General features: G+C 45.2%; 1 protein-coding gene and 1 long non-coding RNA gene across 2 annotated transcripts in view; one reads left to right on the top strand and one right to left on the bottom strand.

Moving 5' to 3' along the window:
• LOC126035480 (microtubule-associated protein RP/EB family member 1-like) overlaps window positions 1-19,321 on the bottom strand; it is a 281,270-nt gene that overhangs the window by 216,720 nt on the left and 45,229 nt on the right. Inside the window, exon 2 of the mRNA XM_049794119.1 lies at window positions 292-357. Coding sequence (XP_049650076.1) covers window positions 329-357 — 29 coding nt within the window. The 3' untranslated portion in view covers window positions 292-328. The remainder of the gene's footprint in view (window positions 1-291; window positions 358-19,321) is intronic.
• Window positions 9,625-13,341, top strand: LOC126035525 (uncharacterized). Its single transcript, XR_007504968.1, has 2 exons — window positions 9,625-11,297; window positions 13,134-13,341. It is a non-coding gene; the product is annotated as an uncharacterized LOC126035525 (long non-coding RNA).

The following is a 19,321-nucleotide window of genomic DNA, read 5'->3' as shown; positions in this document are numbered from 1 at the left end:
TCCGCCACATGGGTCGTGTGCATTGGACTTCGTCTGGATCTTTGGGTAATTGTGGGTTGTCTGGGTCATAATGAATCGTCTCTAGCACAGCTAATTCCCTCAGATATTGGATACCTTTTTCCATGGTGGTCCACTTGCTTGATTGACATATAACATCTTCCTTAAAGGGGTACCTTTCCTTCACACTTGATAGGAGTTGCCTCCAGAGGCTGATGGCTTGTGTCCCTTTTCCAATTGCCTTGTCAATGCCACCTTCCCTGGCAAGCGATCCCAGCCGCTTGGCTTCCCTACCTTCTAATTCCAAGCTATTAGCCCCATTGTCCCAGCATCAGAGGAGCCAGGTGATAATATGCTCACCTATACGGCGGCCAAAATCTTTTCGCATATCCCGCAGCTCACTAAGGGATAGGGATCGGGTGATTACCTCTGGTTCTGCCTCTTCCTCCTGTTCCCGTGATGACCCTGGTTCACCTTCATCCTTCGCTAAGCGAACCGACTTTTTTTTATATTTCTTCTTCTGTACAGGGGCAACTAATACTGGTGCGGGTTGGTCCACTGGTTCAGTTGCACTGCCTGTCGCCGGAGTTTGGGTAGCCATAGTGCTTGTCACCAGGGTTGGGGGACCACAGTGTCTGTCGCAGGCTTTGGGTATCCACAGTGCCTGTTGTCTTATTGTTAGATCCAGAGACCTTCTCTTCTCCTTGAGGGTACTGAGTGGTGTCGAACAGGGCTCGATAGGCATGGGCCAGGCCCCAGCATGTTGCAGCGATTTGTATCTCTCTGGAGTTGCCAGGATGACAGCATACCTTTTCCAAATATTTTACTAGTTCTTCCGGATTATGCACTTGTTCAGGGGTGAATTTCCAAAACACTGGAGGTGCCCACTGTTCTAGGTACTTGCCCATACTACCCCACACACCCTGCCACTCATAATTATCCAGCCTTGGGGCAGAGCTCAGGAGCATGATAGTTCCTAGCGTAGGACTAGGACTATGCTGGTCTCAACATCCAAGGGTATTCACATTTTTGAAAATTCTCAAACACCATTGTAACTGGACTGAAGGAGAAGTGAAAGGGCAAGAAAGGTACCCCACCCATAGACTGGCTCTCTGAGGAGGAAAGGTAAATGGTGCAATTATTAATAGTTTCCCAGAGATGGATCCTGAAGTATAGAGGTGACAACAATGCTGAGTGCAAATACCAGATTAATCCCACAACCGATAAATTTATCACACCATAAACCAGTATTACACAATACATCAAAGCGAAAACCTTAATCCACCTCCCACAGATGATAACCAGCAGCACAGGGACTACATACAGCAAGTGAGGTGATACATAACAGAACTTTAAAAACCAGAGCAACAATTATAAGAACACATAAATCAGCATAGTGACCAGTGACTATTAGACCAATACAATGAATGCTTGTAACAAATTTGTTTTAACAAGCGCTGGTCAGGTTTGTCATTATCTCAACACTTTAAGCCCTATGTTGGGTGCCAAAGTGGACTGTTGTGGTTTAACCCCAGCCAGCAACTAAGCACCACGCAGCCACTCACTCAATCAGCCCCCCCCCCCCCCCAATGGGATGGGGAAGACAATCGGGAAAAGAAGTAAAACTCGTGGATTGAGATAAGGGTTTAATAGAACAGAAAAGAAGAAACTAATAATGATAAGGATAACACTATAAAATGACAATAGTAATAATAAAAAGGATTGGAATATACAAGTGATGCACAATGCAATTGCTCACCACCCGCCAATCGATGCCCAGTTAGTCCCCAAGTGGCGATTCCCCACCCCCACTCTCCTCAGTTTATATACTAGATGTTGTTACGGAGGCACAATCAAATCCAACAGGTGTTAAAGCTCAGATTTATTCTTCAGTAAAAAGTTAGAACTCTGGTAACATTTTGTAAACCACAGGCTCAATGATGTAAGGGGAATTAATACTACACAGCCAACTTAAAAATTATTAAGATTTAAAATGATCACTCAAATGCACATATCACTCACCTAAAAGATGAGGGCTCTCTACCTCGAGGAGTTACCTGGGGTGGTGCTCCAACCCAAGTGAGGAGTCCCTGACTGCAGACCCACTGCTCCGAGGAGGACTGATTCCCCAAAATGTCCTCCGGCAGGACCCCATTTATACCCTTGTCGAATCTGATCTGTGGTCATTGTCCTGGTTCCAGCTGGGATAGAGTTAACTGTCTTCCTAGTAGCTGGTACAGTGCTATGTTTTGAGTTCAGTATGCAAAGAATGTTGATAACACTGATGTTTTCAGTTGTTGCTCAGTAGTGTTTAGAATATAGTCAAGGATTTTTCAGCTTCTCATGCCCAGCCAGGGAGAAAGCTGGAGGGGCACAAGAAGTTGGCACAGGACACAGCCAGGGCACCTGACCCAAACTGGCCAATGGTGTATTCCATACCATGGGACGTCCCATCTAGTTTAGGAACTGGGAGGTGGGGGGGCAGTGAATCGCCGCTCAGGGACTAGGTGGGTGTCAGTCGGTGGGTGGTGAGCTATTGCCCTGCGCATCATTTGTACATTCCAATCTTTTTATTACTACTGTTGTCATTTTATTAGTGTTATCATTATCATTATTAGTTTCTTCTTTTCTGTTCCATTAAACCGTTCTTATCTCAACCCAGGAGTTTTACTTCTTTTTTTCCCGATTTTCTCCCCCATCCCACTGGACGGGGGGGAGTGAGTGAGCGGCTGCGTGGTGCTTAGTTGCTGGCTGGGGTTAAACCACGACAGTCATTTTAATCCCTATTGGCCAAAAGGTCACTTCAATGTACCTGGCGCATCTTGATTGGTCAGTTCAATTTTCAACCTGTGGCCTCTAGGGTTTGGGGTTTTTTTCCTCTCCTCCCTGCCTGGAGAAGTTTTGTTTCCTGTTGGGGTGGGGGTGGGGTGGGGTGTGTGTGTACTGCCACAGATGTGATGTCACATGGTATGGAATACTCCGTTGGCCACTTTGGGTCAGCTGCCCTGGCTGTGTCCCCTCCCAACTTCTTGTGCCCCACCAGCCTTCCTTCTGGCTGGGCATGAGAAGCTGAAAAATCCTTGATTTTAGAGTAAACATTACTTAGCAACAACTGAAAACATCAGTGTTATCAACATTCTTCTCATACCTAACTCAAAAACTCCAACTGGGGGGGGGGGGGCGGGGCGTACCACCACACAATCCACACCATGACCACAGTCACGATTCGACTGGTTTCCTTGGAGTGGTGGTACAGTCATCTCTTGCCTCCAAAGTTAAAAGGGAGCCCAGTCTGATGAATTTCACGCTCATTGTGGGTCATCGTTCCATTCTGGTCTAGAATTAAAGTGGAATATCTGACACACGAACAGGTTTTAAGGGAGTATACTTAACTGTTAGTACGGACTTCACTACCATGCATTTGATACAACTTATTGCAATACAGATAACAAGAATCATAAGTACAAGCATTATTAAAGATTGGAGAAGGCTGGTCATCCACCCCGTGAAAGAAAATCCAAACATATCAAAACCTTTCCCACCCAATTAGTCCCTGGTGCAGAAGCAATTGCCTCTGAGTCTCTTGCCACTTTTTCCTTTGTTGTATTGATCTTGAAGCTACATTGACACATTTGGAGTGAACACAGCAGTCGTCCATTGACAGGTTCAAAACTTCACATACACCCTTCTCTTTCATTAGCATCCAATCCAATATGGCCCAATTTTGGATAGTCATTTTACCAATATGTTGTAACTGATTGTTCAAGAGTCCCAAACTGTCAGATGTAACATTGGCTAAAATTGATAGTTGTAAACTCAGTTCTAGAATGCTCTATCGGTGTTCCCTTGGGTACCATTCCAACTCCACCCCGTGATCTCATGGGTTAGTCGGAGGTTATAGTCACATCTGGTGTTCCATACCGAACTAGCGTTTATTGCACCTGGTGACCAACTATAAACAACATGAGTATAACCTCCTCCCCCATACAATCTAAACCTCCAACTACAATTGTTACATTGCTCCCATGTGAGCTCAAGGGCTCGCAATATATTGATGTCCACAATTTTTGCCATGACATTATCATCCAGATGATATTGACCATCCACACCTGCCACCATCATCACTGCCAGCAGAAGCACTGGAATGGCTCGTTTCTTCATTGTCCTAAAAGAAAGCACAAACTAGGCCTCGGTCTTAAAACCGGGTCACAGGGTTAGAAGTCCAGGATTATCCACTGGGCACTGATGCGGTGAGTCTTTCCGCTCCCATCTAAGGCTTCCCAGGCATATAAGCCTCTGGGTTTTGCTAAGGTCATAGGAACAATGCCAGTGGAGGGCAGTTTCACCATGACAGGTTGGCCCACATATGTCTCCAGTGCGAACTGGTGTCTCTGGTCATCTGGTATAGAGTCCTTGCCCCTCAATGGTCCTGTAGGACAAAATGCTCAAATTTTTGGACTTCCATAATTTCCCCATCAGTTATTAATAGTAGAAACTGCCTGTGGTAATCGTGTGTCCCAGTTATGGTGTGAGACATCAGCATGTCTTTTGATCAAGCCATTGGTTTACTCAAATATACCATTAGCTTGGGGGTAATAAGGGGTGTGAAACACCCATTTGATGCCTTCCCCTTGCGCCCAGTCTTGTACCACTGTGGCTGTGAAATGCAACCCATTATCACTTTGAATACATTCAGGAATAGGTAGAATACCAAACCATTCTCACAAACCCAAATTTGTGGCAGGCTCAGATGTGCAGGGAGTGTGGTTCACGGATGCATCTGCCCATTGAGTGGGATCAAAATGGCAATATAAAGCAGTGGCATTGGAGATTGGTACTGGGAGGACAGTCGAGGAAGAGGGTGAAGGTAGCACACAAGTAGGAGAACTATGGGCTTTATTACTGGCCATAGAGAATGGTGCTACGATCGTCTATACTGACTCTTATGCAACCTTTAAGGGCACTACAGAGTGGATGTGTCGGTGGGAATCTAGTAAGTGGGAAGTAGGTCATGCGAAAGTGTGGAGGACAGAGGACTGGCAATGTCTCCTGGCAATAGGGAGATCCTGACCTTTAAAGGTGGGATGGGTGAAGGGACATGCTCGGGATGGAACCCCAGCTGTGAAATGGAATCAGCAGGTGGACCACCTGGCCCAAATCAGGATGGTCACCAGTGAGAAGGAAGATTGGGATAGACTAGCAGAATGGTTGCATATCAAATGAGGCCACTCAGGGAAAGCAGATCTCTATTAGGAATGCCGATCTCGGGGTTGGCCAGTGTCTATGAAAACCTGTGAAGCAATTCTTACAGCTTGCCCGCAATGCCGAATAACGCTTAAGGCTAATCACCCAAACCAAGCTCTGGCCTAGCATATCATGCAAGGCTCTTTGGAGCACATGGCAGGTTGATTACATTGGTCTTTTGAGACCAACTCATGGGAGTGGAAAGACTTACTGCATCGGTGCCCGGTGGATAATCCCGGACTTCTAACCCTGTGACCCGGTTTTAAGACCGAGGCCTAGTTTGTGCTTTCTTTTAGGACAATGAAGAAACGAGCCATTCCAGTGCTTCTGCTGGCAGTGATGATGGTGACAGGCGTGGATGGTGAAGATCTGGATGATAATGTGGCAAAAAATGATGGACATCAATATATCGTGAGTCCTTGACCATGCATGAGAAATGTAACAATTGTAGTTGGAGGTTTAGATTGGATCGGGGAGGAGGTTATACTCATGTTGTTTATAGTTGGTCACCTGGTGCAGTAAATGCTAGTTCAGTATGAAACCTGAATTGAGGTTGGTTGTGCCAAGTTCCCTTTATTGTGGAATGCACACCTGTGTTCTTCTAATTGGCATCTTTCTTTTTTTGTCTTCTTGTTTATTCTGTTCAAGGCCTTCTAAAGGCATCTGGAATGCTCTTGTGACTGTTAGCTAAATATTTGTCCACAATTCTCCCTTTTTTGTTTTTTTGTCAATTAACACAGCCTTACTTGATCTATCAATTAACTTTTAAACACATTGAAACATAGAAGGCACACAAAAAAAACCCACTACAAGATAAATCAAAACTATCTTAACTAATGATTTAAGAGCAGCTCTATTTTGTAAGGTTGTGTGTCTAATACTATCTACATCTAACAGTAAATCAGATAATACTACACCAATCTGTATTCAGGAACCCCAGAATTTCTGATTCCTGGGGTGGCAATGAGGGTGAATGCCCGATCCATGGAAACCAGGCATTCCCATCCATTGAGTCCATGACCTACAACATTATACCTAATAAAATACATAAAAATAAAAGACTGTTCAGGTAATGCCAATGACACACAAAAAGAGATTTGATTAATAGCTTTAGCTAGTGACACCCAAACATTCTTACCGTCCCATGGTGTTAAACGATGTGGATCAATCACCGGTGTCACTGTCATGCTGCTTACTACAGTCAGCGTGTTCCATATCAATCTCAGCAGAAGGTTTCGTCCATTTAGTTGGAATCCACTTTGGCCCATTTTCTGTAATGACACAAGCATAACCTCGGCCCCATGTTATTATCAATGCTTCTTTGGCATCAGCATTATCTATTTGCTTTTCAATAGCATTTCACAGACGATCAATAAAGGACATATAAGGTTCCGTATTACCCTGCCTTATACTTGTAAATGATTGTTCTGGCTTTCCAGCTTCAGGCAAGGTTACCATTGCCTTCAGAGCTAAGGAAGCTGATTCTTGTAATGCTTCCACCGGTAGCCTTGCTTGCCTATTAACATCTGCAAAGCCTCTAGTCCCCATCATTTGTGCAGCAGTGATCATATACCGCGGATCTCCTTCTGGGCGGTCGAAATTTCTTAGTGCCGCTAAATCACATAATTCTGCCCATTTCACCTTCCATAATAGATGCTGAGTCGGGGTTAAAGTCATTGTAGCCAATTGTGTACAGTCAAAGCCCGTTAAAATTTGACCAGAAAATATATTCTCCAATAACGCCGGACTAAACGGAGCAGACAGTCCATTAGCCATTACTGTTTTCCATACTTCTTTTATTAAATCCGAATTGAAAGGTTGCCACACGTTTGGGGCATTCTGCCTGACTGTAACTGGAAAAGCCACAGGATTAAGACCTTCGATTAACATTTTATCATTTATGTCCTTCCATCGCTTTTTTATAGCTTCTCCTGGGGATGTATCTGCCTCATAGGGAGGTGCAGAGGGGATAGGTCTCTGCTTGAGAGGCAGGTTACTTAAAGGTTGATCGTTGCCTCCATTAGTGGCATCTCCCTCGGTGTTTAATTCCTCATCACTGTCCGAATTATTTACCACCTCGCCACACACACTTTTCTTTTTTTTCCGGGGTATCTTCAATTGAAATTTTTGCAGTGTCTGTAAGTCTGTATTTGTAATACCACAATAAGGTCAAATCCACTGTAGGTCTCTGTTTAAACCCTTCTCCCTCTTTGGGCATTATTTCCCCTTTTTGTACACACAGGTCAATCCATTCCTGCATTTTATCCTTGGGGGATTTCTCTTCCACCTTACCCACTACTTTAGCAAAAGAGTCCATACTTTCTACAATCGCATTTGCTGCTTTTTCATATGCTTTTTTCATCAACGGTTGCCTACATTTACCCCCGTCTATTTTTCGCATTTCCTCCAGCAATTCTAACATTGTCTCTTTTTGCTCTGGTATTATAGTAGCCAAATCCTCATTTGCATTATTTGAATCAGGGTATATGCTAGGTATAATTTGTTCATGTTGAATGGTGGTATCTGGGGGCTGTTTTCTCATAGGTGGATTTTTACTCACTTCCTGATTCTGTAGGGTTTCCTTTAATTGTACGGTTAGGGAGGCTTGGGAACTGTCAGATGGCTGATTAATATCGGCAGTCCCAGGGAGTGGAACAGAAGTCAAGGGCACAGGAGCAGGCGGACAAGCTCCAAAAAGTCTCTCTTGCTGCATTATGTTTTTCTCCCCGCTTTTCCCCTTCGCTCGTGGTTGGAGAGAGAGCAGCAAAAGCATACGCAGCCGCTTCACGATCTGCTTTCATTTCTTGCAGAGTTGTCTTAATCAATTTCCATAAAGTTGCAAGACCTTTAACTTCTTTAGACCCATCACTAATTTCATCCCATAGGGAGGTTCCGATAGCTTCCCAGGTACTAAGCTCAAAAGCTGTACCCACACTAATTAAAAGGTTTCTGTCCTTGCTCCATTGTAGAAGCCGCTTTAAACAAGCTTTATCATATTTTTTGCCTCTCTCTGAGAGTATATGTTGGAGGAGCTTAACTACCGCTTCTTCTTCTTTGGAAAGCACAGACCCCATCTCCTCTCCCAACCACTCACCTCCTTTACGGGCGAGTCCTTTTTAATATCCGTCTCTGTTTTTTCAACCAGCCTCATAAATGTCTTTACGGCTGCCTTTTCTTTCGCAGATGCTGCAATACCCATGTGTTGGGAAGTGGCTTGCTGAAAAAGGACATGGGCCTGTGGAAAAGTTGTGCGAGCAGAGTTCTGTGTGAAAGAATGTCAGTTTGAGCAACAAGACTAGGCCTTGGCTGAAAATAGCTGGCTTTACTGATATTGGGAGAAAAACAACAGCTGGTCTCGCTGTTATCAGGAGAAAGACAGGGACGGTGTGACCTTGGCATAACTTCACAAGTAACTTTTGAAGAAGTTCTCATGAGAAAGTTACTGAACACGCGTAGCTGCCAACCACAAGTGGGTGTGTTTTAGTAATGAATAAACATTAGCAATGTACCAATCATATTAGGACTAGTAGGCATAATTATCGCAAACTGTATAAATATGAGCTATCCGTGCAAATAAAGTTGAATCACTTCTATCACTCATATTGGGTCGACTTATGTGCATTCCTCCGCCGCTCCAACAAATGGTGCCCGAACGGGGACCGAAGAAAGGGGAATTGGAGCGACGGACACTGAGAAGCACCGGTAGCAGCGACCGGGGGGCAAAAGATTAACCGAACGCTGATCGTCTTGGTTGGTGTGTTAACTCTCGTGCCTGGACCGTCCAAAAGGGGTTCGCCGTCAGTGAGGGCTACTGGAAAAAGGCTGCAAAGACTTTTTAACCGAGGTGCCTTAATCAAGGTAGCACCCAGGAGTATCAAGAAGCCGGCCGGCAATGGATCAAGAGGTAGCCCTAAAATTATTACAGTGCTTTTTAGAAAAGTGGGGAGTAAACTGCATTAAGCAAATTTCGGGGTTAGTCGCGCTGGGTCGCGTTAAGGGATGCTTTAAGAATCCGGATTTATTATTTAAGGAGAGTGAATGGCGTAGATTAGGAGACGTATTATGGGATATGGTAACTGATGATGATAAATCAGCTAAAAAACTAATGAAGCAAGGACAGAAACCTTTCAATTAGTGTGGGTACAGCTTTTGAGCTTAGTACCTGGAATGCTATCGGAACCTCCCTATGGGATGAAATTAGTGACGGGTCTAAAGAAGTTAAAGATCTTGTAACTTTATGGAAATTGATTAAGACAACTCTGTAAAAAATGAAAGCAGATCGTAAAGCGTCTGTGTCTGCTTTTGCTGCTCGCTCTCTCCAACCGCAAGCGAAAGGGAAAAGCGGGGAGAAAAACATAATGCAGCGAGAGAGACTTTTTGGAGCTTGTTCGCCTACTCTCGTGCCCTTGACTTCTGCTCCACTCCCTGGGACTGCCGATATTAATCAGCCATCCGACAGTTCCCAAGCCTCCCTAACCGTACGATTAAAGGAAACCCTACAGAATCAGGGAGTGAGTAAAAATCTGCCTACAAAAAACCAGCCCTCAGATACCACCGTTCAACATGAACAAATTATACCTAGCATACACCCTGATTCAAATAATGCAAACAAGGACTTGGCTACTCTAATAATAGAACAAAAAGAGACAATGTTAGAATTGTTAAAGGAAATGGGGAAAAGAGACAGGGAAACCAACCGCACCCGTGATAGACGCGGAGCCGCCTGTAATAGCCGCTGCAGAAGAAAGGCAGAGACATTGGAAGGGTGTAATAACAGATGCCATTATAGAAGGGACTATGCTCTAAGCATTCCCAGTTATTGCATCAAATGGACAGAAAAAATGGGAGGTGTTTGACTGGAAGGTCATTGAGAAATTAAGGAATGCTGTGAGTCAGTACGGAATCAAATCTGCGTTAACTCACCAAATACTGCAATTCATTTTTTCTGCTGATACGCTGATACCTCAAGATATTAAACAGCTAGCACAGTTGATTTTGACACCCGCCGGAATGTTAGTGTTTTTCTGGCAGTGGGAGAAGCTCTGTGATAGGGAACAAGCAACATCACGACAACAAACAGATCCCCTATGGGGAGTAACCACGCAGATGCCGATGGGTACTGGACCCTTCGCATCAGGGAACGCTCAGTTACAATGTGTCACTGAGGTTCATCATCTATCACAGATCTTGGCGTATCAAGCTTTTCTTACCGTACCAGACAATATGTGCAGCCATGCTTTTACCCAGGTGAAACAGGAGAATACAATTTATGACCACCCTGACATGAACGAGGGCATGAAAGAAAACATGTTCAAAATACTCGCTTTTGAAAATGCTACTGAAAAGACACGCAAAGCATTGTGTAATTTGCCGAAAAATGCAGACATCGTTGATATGATAGAATACACGGATCGATCAGTGGACTCACAGAAAGTAGCCTATGCTGCCACAGCTCTCCAAGGAGCTACAAAGAAACACAAGGCCAGTAAGACACCCTTGGTCAAGTGTTCTAACTGTGGCAAACGTGGACACATTAGGAGCAAATGTACAGGTACTGTTAACAGTAAGTGCTGCAACAAGTGTAAGAAAGATAACCATACCACCAAGAATACAGGAAGAAGGGAAACTTTACACCGACTGCGAAGGCCCCTCGCGCGACGACACGAATGCAAGGGGCTTGAGCTGCCAGCCCTCAGGCAGCCTCGCAACCACCAGATCCGCCACCGCAGGAAGCTCCAGAGTGGATGTGGAAACCGCAGTCAACATAAAGGGACCATTGGGGTTTGGACTTAGTGCATTTTTAATGGGGCAATCTTCAACAGCTCTAGAAGGAATTCTGGTGCTCCCAGGGCTTATTGATGCAGATTATTGTGGGACTGTGAAAATTATGATTCATGTTTTAATCCCTCCTGTTTCTATTCCTAAAGGTACCAGAATAGCACAATTAGTTCCATTCAGGTCATGTGTTCCGAACCCAGGTGAAGTACAATGTGGAGATGGTGGATTCGGCTCCACAGGGAAACCGCAGGTATACTTTGCCATGGACACAACAAGAGGTAAACCAGAAAAGGTAGTGCAATTGGAAGGGCCCAATGGAGTTGTTGTCAAGAAACCGATGACAATCAATACAGGTGCTGATGTTATGATTATTTCACAATGCGTTTGGCCTCCATCATGGCCATCGATCAATCCAAACTTTGGTATTGCAGGGATAGGGGGCACACAAGCCACCTTAGTAAGTCAGCTACCGATTACATTTGTGTTCCCCGATGGAGAACACATTACGACGTGTCCGTATGTCATGACTACCCCAACTGAATTGTTTGGCCTCGTAGGCCATGATTTATTGAGCCAAATGAAGGCAATGTTAGTGACGCATCCTTTTTAGGAGCGGTCACTGAGGGGTAGCCAATTCTGAAAATTAACTGGAAAACAGATGAACCTGTTTGGATTGATCAGTAGCTGCTAAATTCTGAAAGGCTACTAAAAATACAAGGGTTAGTTGAGGACCAGTTGAGAGCGGGACAAGTTGTTCCTTCTACTAGTCCATGGAATACATCAATATTTACCATTCCCAAGAAAAGTGGGAAGCAGAGACTGTTACATGATCTCAGAGCTGTGAATGTGGTGATGCACAGTATGGGAGCCCTGCAGCCAGGTTTGCCATCTCCAGTTATGCTTCCAGAAGAATGGGATTTGTTAATTATAAATCTAAAAGATTGCACCCAGATGGCGCTGAACGGTTCGCCTTTTCGGTACCATCAATTAACAAGGCAGAACCCTATAAGAGATACCATTGGGTCGTGTTACCGCAATGAATGCGCAATTCCCCCACGATGCGTCAGGTGTATGTGGCCTGGGAATCAGAGCCTGTAAGAAAGCAGTTACCTCAGTAACTTGCCACAGGATGAGATTTTAACTCAATTGCAGGATAACTTAAGCCATCGCGGAGTAATAATCACTCCTGAAAAGGTGCAAAAGGCAGCACCTTGGAAGTATTTGGGGTGGCACATAGATGTAAGCAGTGTTAAACCTCAGAAGGTTCAAATAACATGAGGAATTTCAATGTTACATGATGTCCAGAAGCTTGTGGGAGATATCCAGTGGGTGCGGAATCTTTGCGGTATCACTAATGGCAATATGACCCCTCTGGTAGAACTCTTGGGTATGAGAACAATGTGCAGATGAGAAACGGGAAATGACAGAGTTGACCAATTGGTTGCAGCGTCACGGGAGCCTCCTCCAGGGAATCGTTTTCAACAAAGCACGGCAATCATATGCGTTCTTGCACCAACCCGCTAGGATGTTAACAAAGCAATTTGACTTACCACTTACTGATGCCCAAGGTATCGTTAAAGCATGCCCTGATTGTGAAAAGGAAGGGCTGGGCTTGGGCCGTGGGGTTAACCGATGAGGTCTTTTGCCATTGCAGTTGTGGCAAATGGATGTCACCCATGTCACGTGGTTTGGTGCAAAGCGTTCTGTGCACGTGTGTATTGATACCTATCCTGCTGCCATGTGGGCCACGGCACGAACTGGTTAAAAGGCCTTACATATTGAATGACATCTTCATGCTTCTTTTGCAGTACTGGGTGTGCCTAAAGAAATTAAGACGGACAATGGCCCAGCCTACGGTTCTACACGATTTGCTCGATTTTGTAATTTGTGGGGAATTCATCATGGTACTGGTATTCCATTTCTTCCCACAGGACAGGCTATTATCGAATGGGCCAACCAAACCCTAAAAGAACATGCTGCAAAAACAAAAAGGGGGAACCCAGGGCTTACTCCCAGAGGAACGATTGGCCAAAGACTTATTTGTGCTAAATTATCTTAGATTGACAGGTGATCACAAAGACCCACCAATGGTAGTGCATCATGTTCTTTTACAGGCAGAAAGGACGCAACAAAGTACAGGAATCATGGTAATGTATAAGGACCCAGAATCCGGGAAATGGTGTGGATCAGCAGAAGTAAAACTTACTGGGAGATCCTGGCTAAGTGGGTCAAGCCATGGCTTCGCACTGATGCTGGACCCGGAATTGTCCCAATGGCGACTGGCACGGCACCGGCGGGTGCTGAAGCCACTGATCCGACAGATTCTAACTAATAGAGTATTACTAGCGGACACTGAGTCCTTCAGAGAGGTTTTTAGAACAGCGTGCCTTATTGTATATAGAACTTGCTTTAGGTAAAAAGTGTGTTAAGCATAATTTGATTAAACATAGCGTGATTACGGGAAGACAGTGTGGGGTAAATGTAAAAGTTAGTTAAAGCCAAAATTAGGGGTAAGGTCTATTTCCATTAATAACCTGGGAACGAGTTTGATTGTGTTTCCACAGATACAGGCCCACGACGGACTCCTGTTCGATTTGCACGACCATCATCATCTGGAGCATCATAGATGATGTGGCAATATGAATACCACCTCAGCCAAAAACTAATGTATAGGTCACCTTGGCTAACATAACAGGTCAAGATTCTCTGCGCATCGCAACTCTATCGTAAAGCCCACGAACCAATAGACAAGATGGCTATGACTCGTGCAGCGCGCCTGGCCAGCGAGCGCATGCGTCATAGATTGCAACCGAGGCGGACTTTTGGCACCCGCTGGCCACGTGTGCTAAAACCCGTTCCTCTGCAAATGTATAAATACCGGGATTTTCCGAAGAGCATCGGGCTGGTGTACGGTGAGGCCATCGTTGCCTCTGTGGGGACGCCCATGGAAAGCTGGCACCTACCGATTGCTGGGCTGAGTTCGTGGAGCAAGATGGCACAAGAATGTATGGATGGTTCATTTTCCTCATAGTCCTCATGGTCTGGGTCATTAGGGGTAACAGGTTGGCTCAAAGAATTATGGGCATTATTGTAGTTACTGTGATTGTAGCTATTGTAATAGTTTTACCTTGTTCAGCTTATTAAGGAAAATGGCATCCCAAGTTATTAAGTAAGCCTGGATTGCTCAAAAACAAAAAGAGGGAGAAAGATTTAAACAGAGACCTACAGTGGATTCGACCTTGTTGTGGTATTACAAATACAGACTTACAGCCGCTGCTGGATTTATTGAGGGGCAGCGATAGCTTAACTTCTACAAGACAACTAAGTGCACCGGGACGGCAAGCCTTGACAGCAATTGGACAAAAAATCACATCCTCCATGTCTGGCAGATACGTTCCTGATTTACCCATAAATTTGAAACCTTATGCTGAGATTGATATGGAGCACACTGACTGTAGTAAGCAGCATGACAGTGACACCAGTGATTTATCCACATCGGTTAACGCCATGGGACAGTAAGAATGTTTGGGTGTCACTAGCTAAAGCTATTAATCAAACCTCTTTTTGTGTGCTTATGTATTTTATTAGGTATAATGTTGTTTTTACTGTGTTTAATTAATTGTGTTCACAGATCTTTGCAAAGGGCAATACAGCAGGTGTTAAAATTTTACCTCAATCTATTCACAAACAGATAAATTGGCTGAAGAAACATACACAAAGATCCAGCAAGAAACTAGTTGGTTTGATGGGGTGTTAGAGTCAATATTTGGTGGGATAACACCACGGCTAATGTCATTGATTAAGGAAGCCTTACGATGGTTGGGTATATTGATATTAATCTGTGTAATAGTTAAAATTGCGTATGGGTACATGATGAGAGGAGTCTCAAAGCTGACACACCAAGCTCTACTCGCACAAAAAGAAAAAGGGGAATTGTTGGGAAGTGGCTTGCTGAAAAAGGACATGGGCCTGTGGAAAAGTTGTGCGAGCAGAGTTCTGTGTGAAAGATTGTCAGTTTGAGCAACAAGACTAGGCCTTGGCTGAAAATAGCTGGCTTTACTGATATTGGGAGAAAAACAACAGCTGGTCTCGCTGTTATCAGGAGAAAGACAGGGACGGTGTGACCTTGGCATAACTTCACAAGTAACTTTTGAAGAAGTTCTCATGAGAAGGTTACTGAACACGCATAGCTGCCAACCACAAGTGGGTGTGTTTTAGTAATGAATAAACATTAGCAATGTACCAATCATATTAGGACTAGTAGGCATAATTATCGCAAACTGTATAAATATGAGCTATCCGTGCAAATAAAGTTGAATCACTTCTATCACTCATATTGGGTCGCCTTACGTGCATTCCTCCGCCGCTCCAACACCCATGCTGCCTTTTATCACGTAAGCTTACGATTCCTGCCTCTCTCAAGCAGCCCGGTGCTTTCTTTTAAGCCCACCGGCATCCGCAGCAATGTCCCCCGCCTTTTCAGTCGTTAGCGTTCCCCTCTTGTTCCTTACCGGATCACGTCGGAGGTCGCCAGATGTAGAGATGACGGACGACAGGACACCAATATGATGCTCAAAGTCGACAGTTTATTGAGCCCAGCTGATCATTCTTATACAATTCTCTAAGTTCCTAAGAAGCTTTGATTGGCTGCTGCATGCAAACATATAGTGTCCACACGCACAAGCATAAAATATGATTGGTTATATCGACACTGTACACGCGTATAAACATAAGATATAGTTGGTTATACTAACTCTGTACACGCGCATAAACATAGGACATAATTGGTTATATCAACTAAAACATGCAAAACTTGTCTCAGTCTAATTGGTCAAGATAAACTGCCGAATTGAGGTTGTTTGTGCCAAGTTCCCTTTATCGTGGAATGCACACCTGTGTTCTTCTAATTGGCATCTTTCTTTTTCTGTCTTCTTGTTTATTCTGTTCAAGGCCTTCTAAAGGCATCTGGAACGCACTTGCGACCATGAGCTACTTTCAGGCCCAGTCACTAAGTTCCATATAATTGACTCCTACAGCTTAACTATCCGAACAGCAATATCTTGCCACAGTGAGGCAGCCCAAATGGGTTTACCTCTGTGCTGCCAGTTGCTCTGCTTCCATTGCTGTAGCCACCCCCACAGGGCATTTGCCACCATCCATGAGTCAGTATAGAGACAGAGCACTGGACACTTTTTCAGCAATGTCTAAAGCTATCTGGATGGCTTTCACCTCTGCAAACTGACTCGATTCACCTTCTCCTTCAGTGGTTTCTGCGACTTGTCGTACAGGACTCCATACAGCAGCCTTCCACCTCCAATGTTTTCCCACAATGCGACAGGATGCATCAGTGAACAGGGCATATTGCCTCTCATTTTCTGACAGTTTATTATACAGTGGCACCTCTTCAGCACCCGTCATCTCTTCCTCTGGCAACATTCCAACATCTTTGCCTTCTGGCCAGTCCGTGATCACTTCTAAAATTCCTGGGTGACTGGGGTTTCCTATGCGAGCCTGTTGTGTGATCAGTGCAATCCACTTACTCCATGTGGCGTCAGTCGTGTGATGTGTAGAGGAGACCCTCCTTTTGAACATCCAGCCCAGCACTGGCAGTCGGGGTGCTAAGAAGAGCTGTGTTTCAGTACCAACCACTTCTGAGGCAGCTCAAACTCCTTCATATGCTGCCAATATCTCTTTTTCAGTTGGAGTATAGCGAGCCTCGGATCCTCTGTATCCCCGACTCCCAAAACCCCAGGGGTCGGCCTTGGGTCTCCCCAGGTGCTTTCTGCCAGAGGCTCCAGGTAGGGCCATTCTCTCTGGCTGTGGTATAGAGCACATTTTTATCATCTTGTCCTGCCCGGACTGGCCCAAGGGCTACTGCATGAACAATCTCCCGCTGAATTTTTTCGAAGGCTTGTCGTTGCTCAGGCCCCTATTTAAAATCATTCTTCTTCCGGGTAACTTGGTAGAGAGGTCTTACAATCAGACCGTAACTTGGAATATGCATTCTCCAAAAGCCCACGACACCTAAGAAGGCCTGTGTTTCCTTTGTATTAGTCGGTGGGGACATAGCTGCTATTTTGTTGATCACGTCCATTGGGATCTGAAGACGCCTGTCTTGCCATTTTATTCCTAAGAACTGGATCTGCTGCGCAGGTCCCTTGACCTTACTTTCTTTTATGGCAAAACCAGCCTTCAAAAGGATTTGGATTATTTTCTTCCCTTTCTCAAAGACTTCTTCCGCTGTGTTGCCCCATAGGATGATGTCATCAATGTACTGCAGGTGTTCTGGAGCTTCACCTTTTTCTAGTGCAGCCTGGATCAGTCCATGGCAAATGGAGGGCTGTGTTTCCACCCCTGGGGCAGTCGATTCCAGGTGTACTGGTGTGACGGTCTGACAAATTCAATGTCTCAAACATCCGCTAAAATAGCTTTGGTGGACAAAACGACCTCTGTAAAAATGCTGGAGTTTTGTGAACAGGACAATGTAGGCCCCACGGAGGGTGGGAACGCACTTCTCCAAAGCCCCAATTCCTTATCTTAAGTGACCAGGAGAAGGAACACAATTTATGCCTTCCTGGATGAAGAAGGCCCCATGGAAGTTGGGACTGTGCTTCTATCTTAAGTGGTCATGCCAGCAAGAAAAGAGATGCAACTCCACAATGAACACCCCCCTCCCCAAAGCTCACTAACCGATTCCAGTGAACCCCAGGTGTGGGAACTGCGCATGTTGAGATCATCAACTAACACACTATAAAAGAGGAGAGAACGAATCCTCAGCGTGCGCCCTCTGGAACTGGATCTCTATGCTGGCTGGACCAACGCTGGACCCAGGACTGGTGAAACCCCTCTCTTCTCTCTTTCTTTCTTTCTTTCTTTCTTTCTCTCACTCTCTCTCTCCCTCTTTGCCTTCTCTCTTTTCCACAGTCCCTACACCTCATCCTTTGAAACATAAACCGGTGACCAAGTCTGAGACTAAGAGTGGACCTAGCCGCCCCTGAGCTCCTCTTTGAGAAGGAGCCCAGAAAGCAAGGGGGTCTGCTCTGAACCTCGTGACTCAATGGAAGGGCTCTCCTTCTGATACATTTCATGTTCCTTTTTCCATTTCATTTTCCTGTACTTCCCTCCTCTTCTCAAATAGCGGCTTAATGACATGTTGCCAGGTTCATATTAACAAATTCATGTGTAATTGGACAAAGTTAGCTAGGTTGAATAAATGTTGGTTGTTGTTTGAACTCCCCTGGTGTCGTTTCACCTTAATTCTGACAAAGGAAATCCACGAACCTGAGTCGCTCCAACTTTGGGACGCGACAACTGGATGCCCCTCCAAGTGAAAGCAAACTGTGGCCTGCACTCCGCTGCCAAAGGAATGGAGAAAAATGCATTAGCAATGTCAAGTGTGGCATACCTCTTAGCTGCCTTTGATTCCAGTTTATATTGAAGCTCTAACATATCTGGCACAGCAGCGCTCAGCGGTGGCGTGACTTCATTCAGCCCACGATAATCTACTGTTAGTCTCCACTCCCCATTAGATTTCTGGACAGGCTATATGGGACTATTAAAGGGTGAGTCAGTCTTGCTGATCACTCCTCAGACCTCCAATCGGCAAATCAGCTTATGGATGGGGATCAGGGAGTCTCGGTTGGTGCGATATTGCCGCCGGTGCACCATTGTGGTAGCAATTGGCACCTGTTGTTCTTCAACCCTCAGCAACCCCCAGCAACCCCACAACCGAAGGGTCTTGAGAGAGACCCGGCAGGGTAGACAGCTGTTCAGTGCCCTCCGTCTCCAAGGCAGCTATACCAAAGGCCCAACGGTACCCTTTTGGGTCCTTGAAATACCCCCTCCTGAGATAGTCTATACCAAGGATGCACAGGGCCTCTGGGCCAGTCATTCCCCGTTAGACTCACTTGAGCTTCCAATACGGTTAACTCTTGGGATCCCCCTGTCACACCAGAGACACAGATGGGTTCTGCCCCTTTATAACTTGATGGCATTAGGGTACATTGTGCACCAGTGTCCACTAGAGCCTTACATTCCTGTGGGTCTGATGTGCCAGGCCATCGAATCCACACTGTCCAGTAGACTCGGTTGTCCCTCTCCTCCACCTGGCTGGAGGCAGGGCCCCTCTAATCCTGGCTAGACTAACTTTTCGCACACGTGAATCAGAAGTCCCTTCAAGAGGATATAGGAAATTGAGGAAATAAGATTGGCTCTTCTACTCCATCTGGGGGACTGCTCACGGGAAACTGGAGCAGCAGTTTTCCAAGAAGAATCCTCTTTTCTGATTGCTTTTTCTTGCAAC

Source organism: Accipiter gentilis, chromosome W (genome assembly GCF_929443795.1).
Source record: "Accipiter gentilis chromosome W, bAccGen1.1, whole genome shotgun sequence".
Lineage (NCBI taxonomy): Eukaryota > Metazoa > Chordata > Aves > Accipitriformes > Accipitridae > Astur > Astur gentilis.
This window is presented reverse-complemented; position numbering and strand designations above follow the sequence as displayed.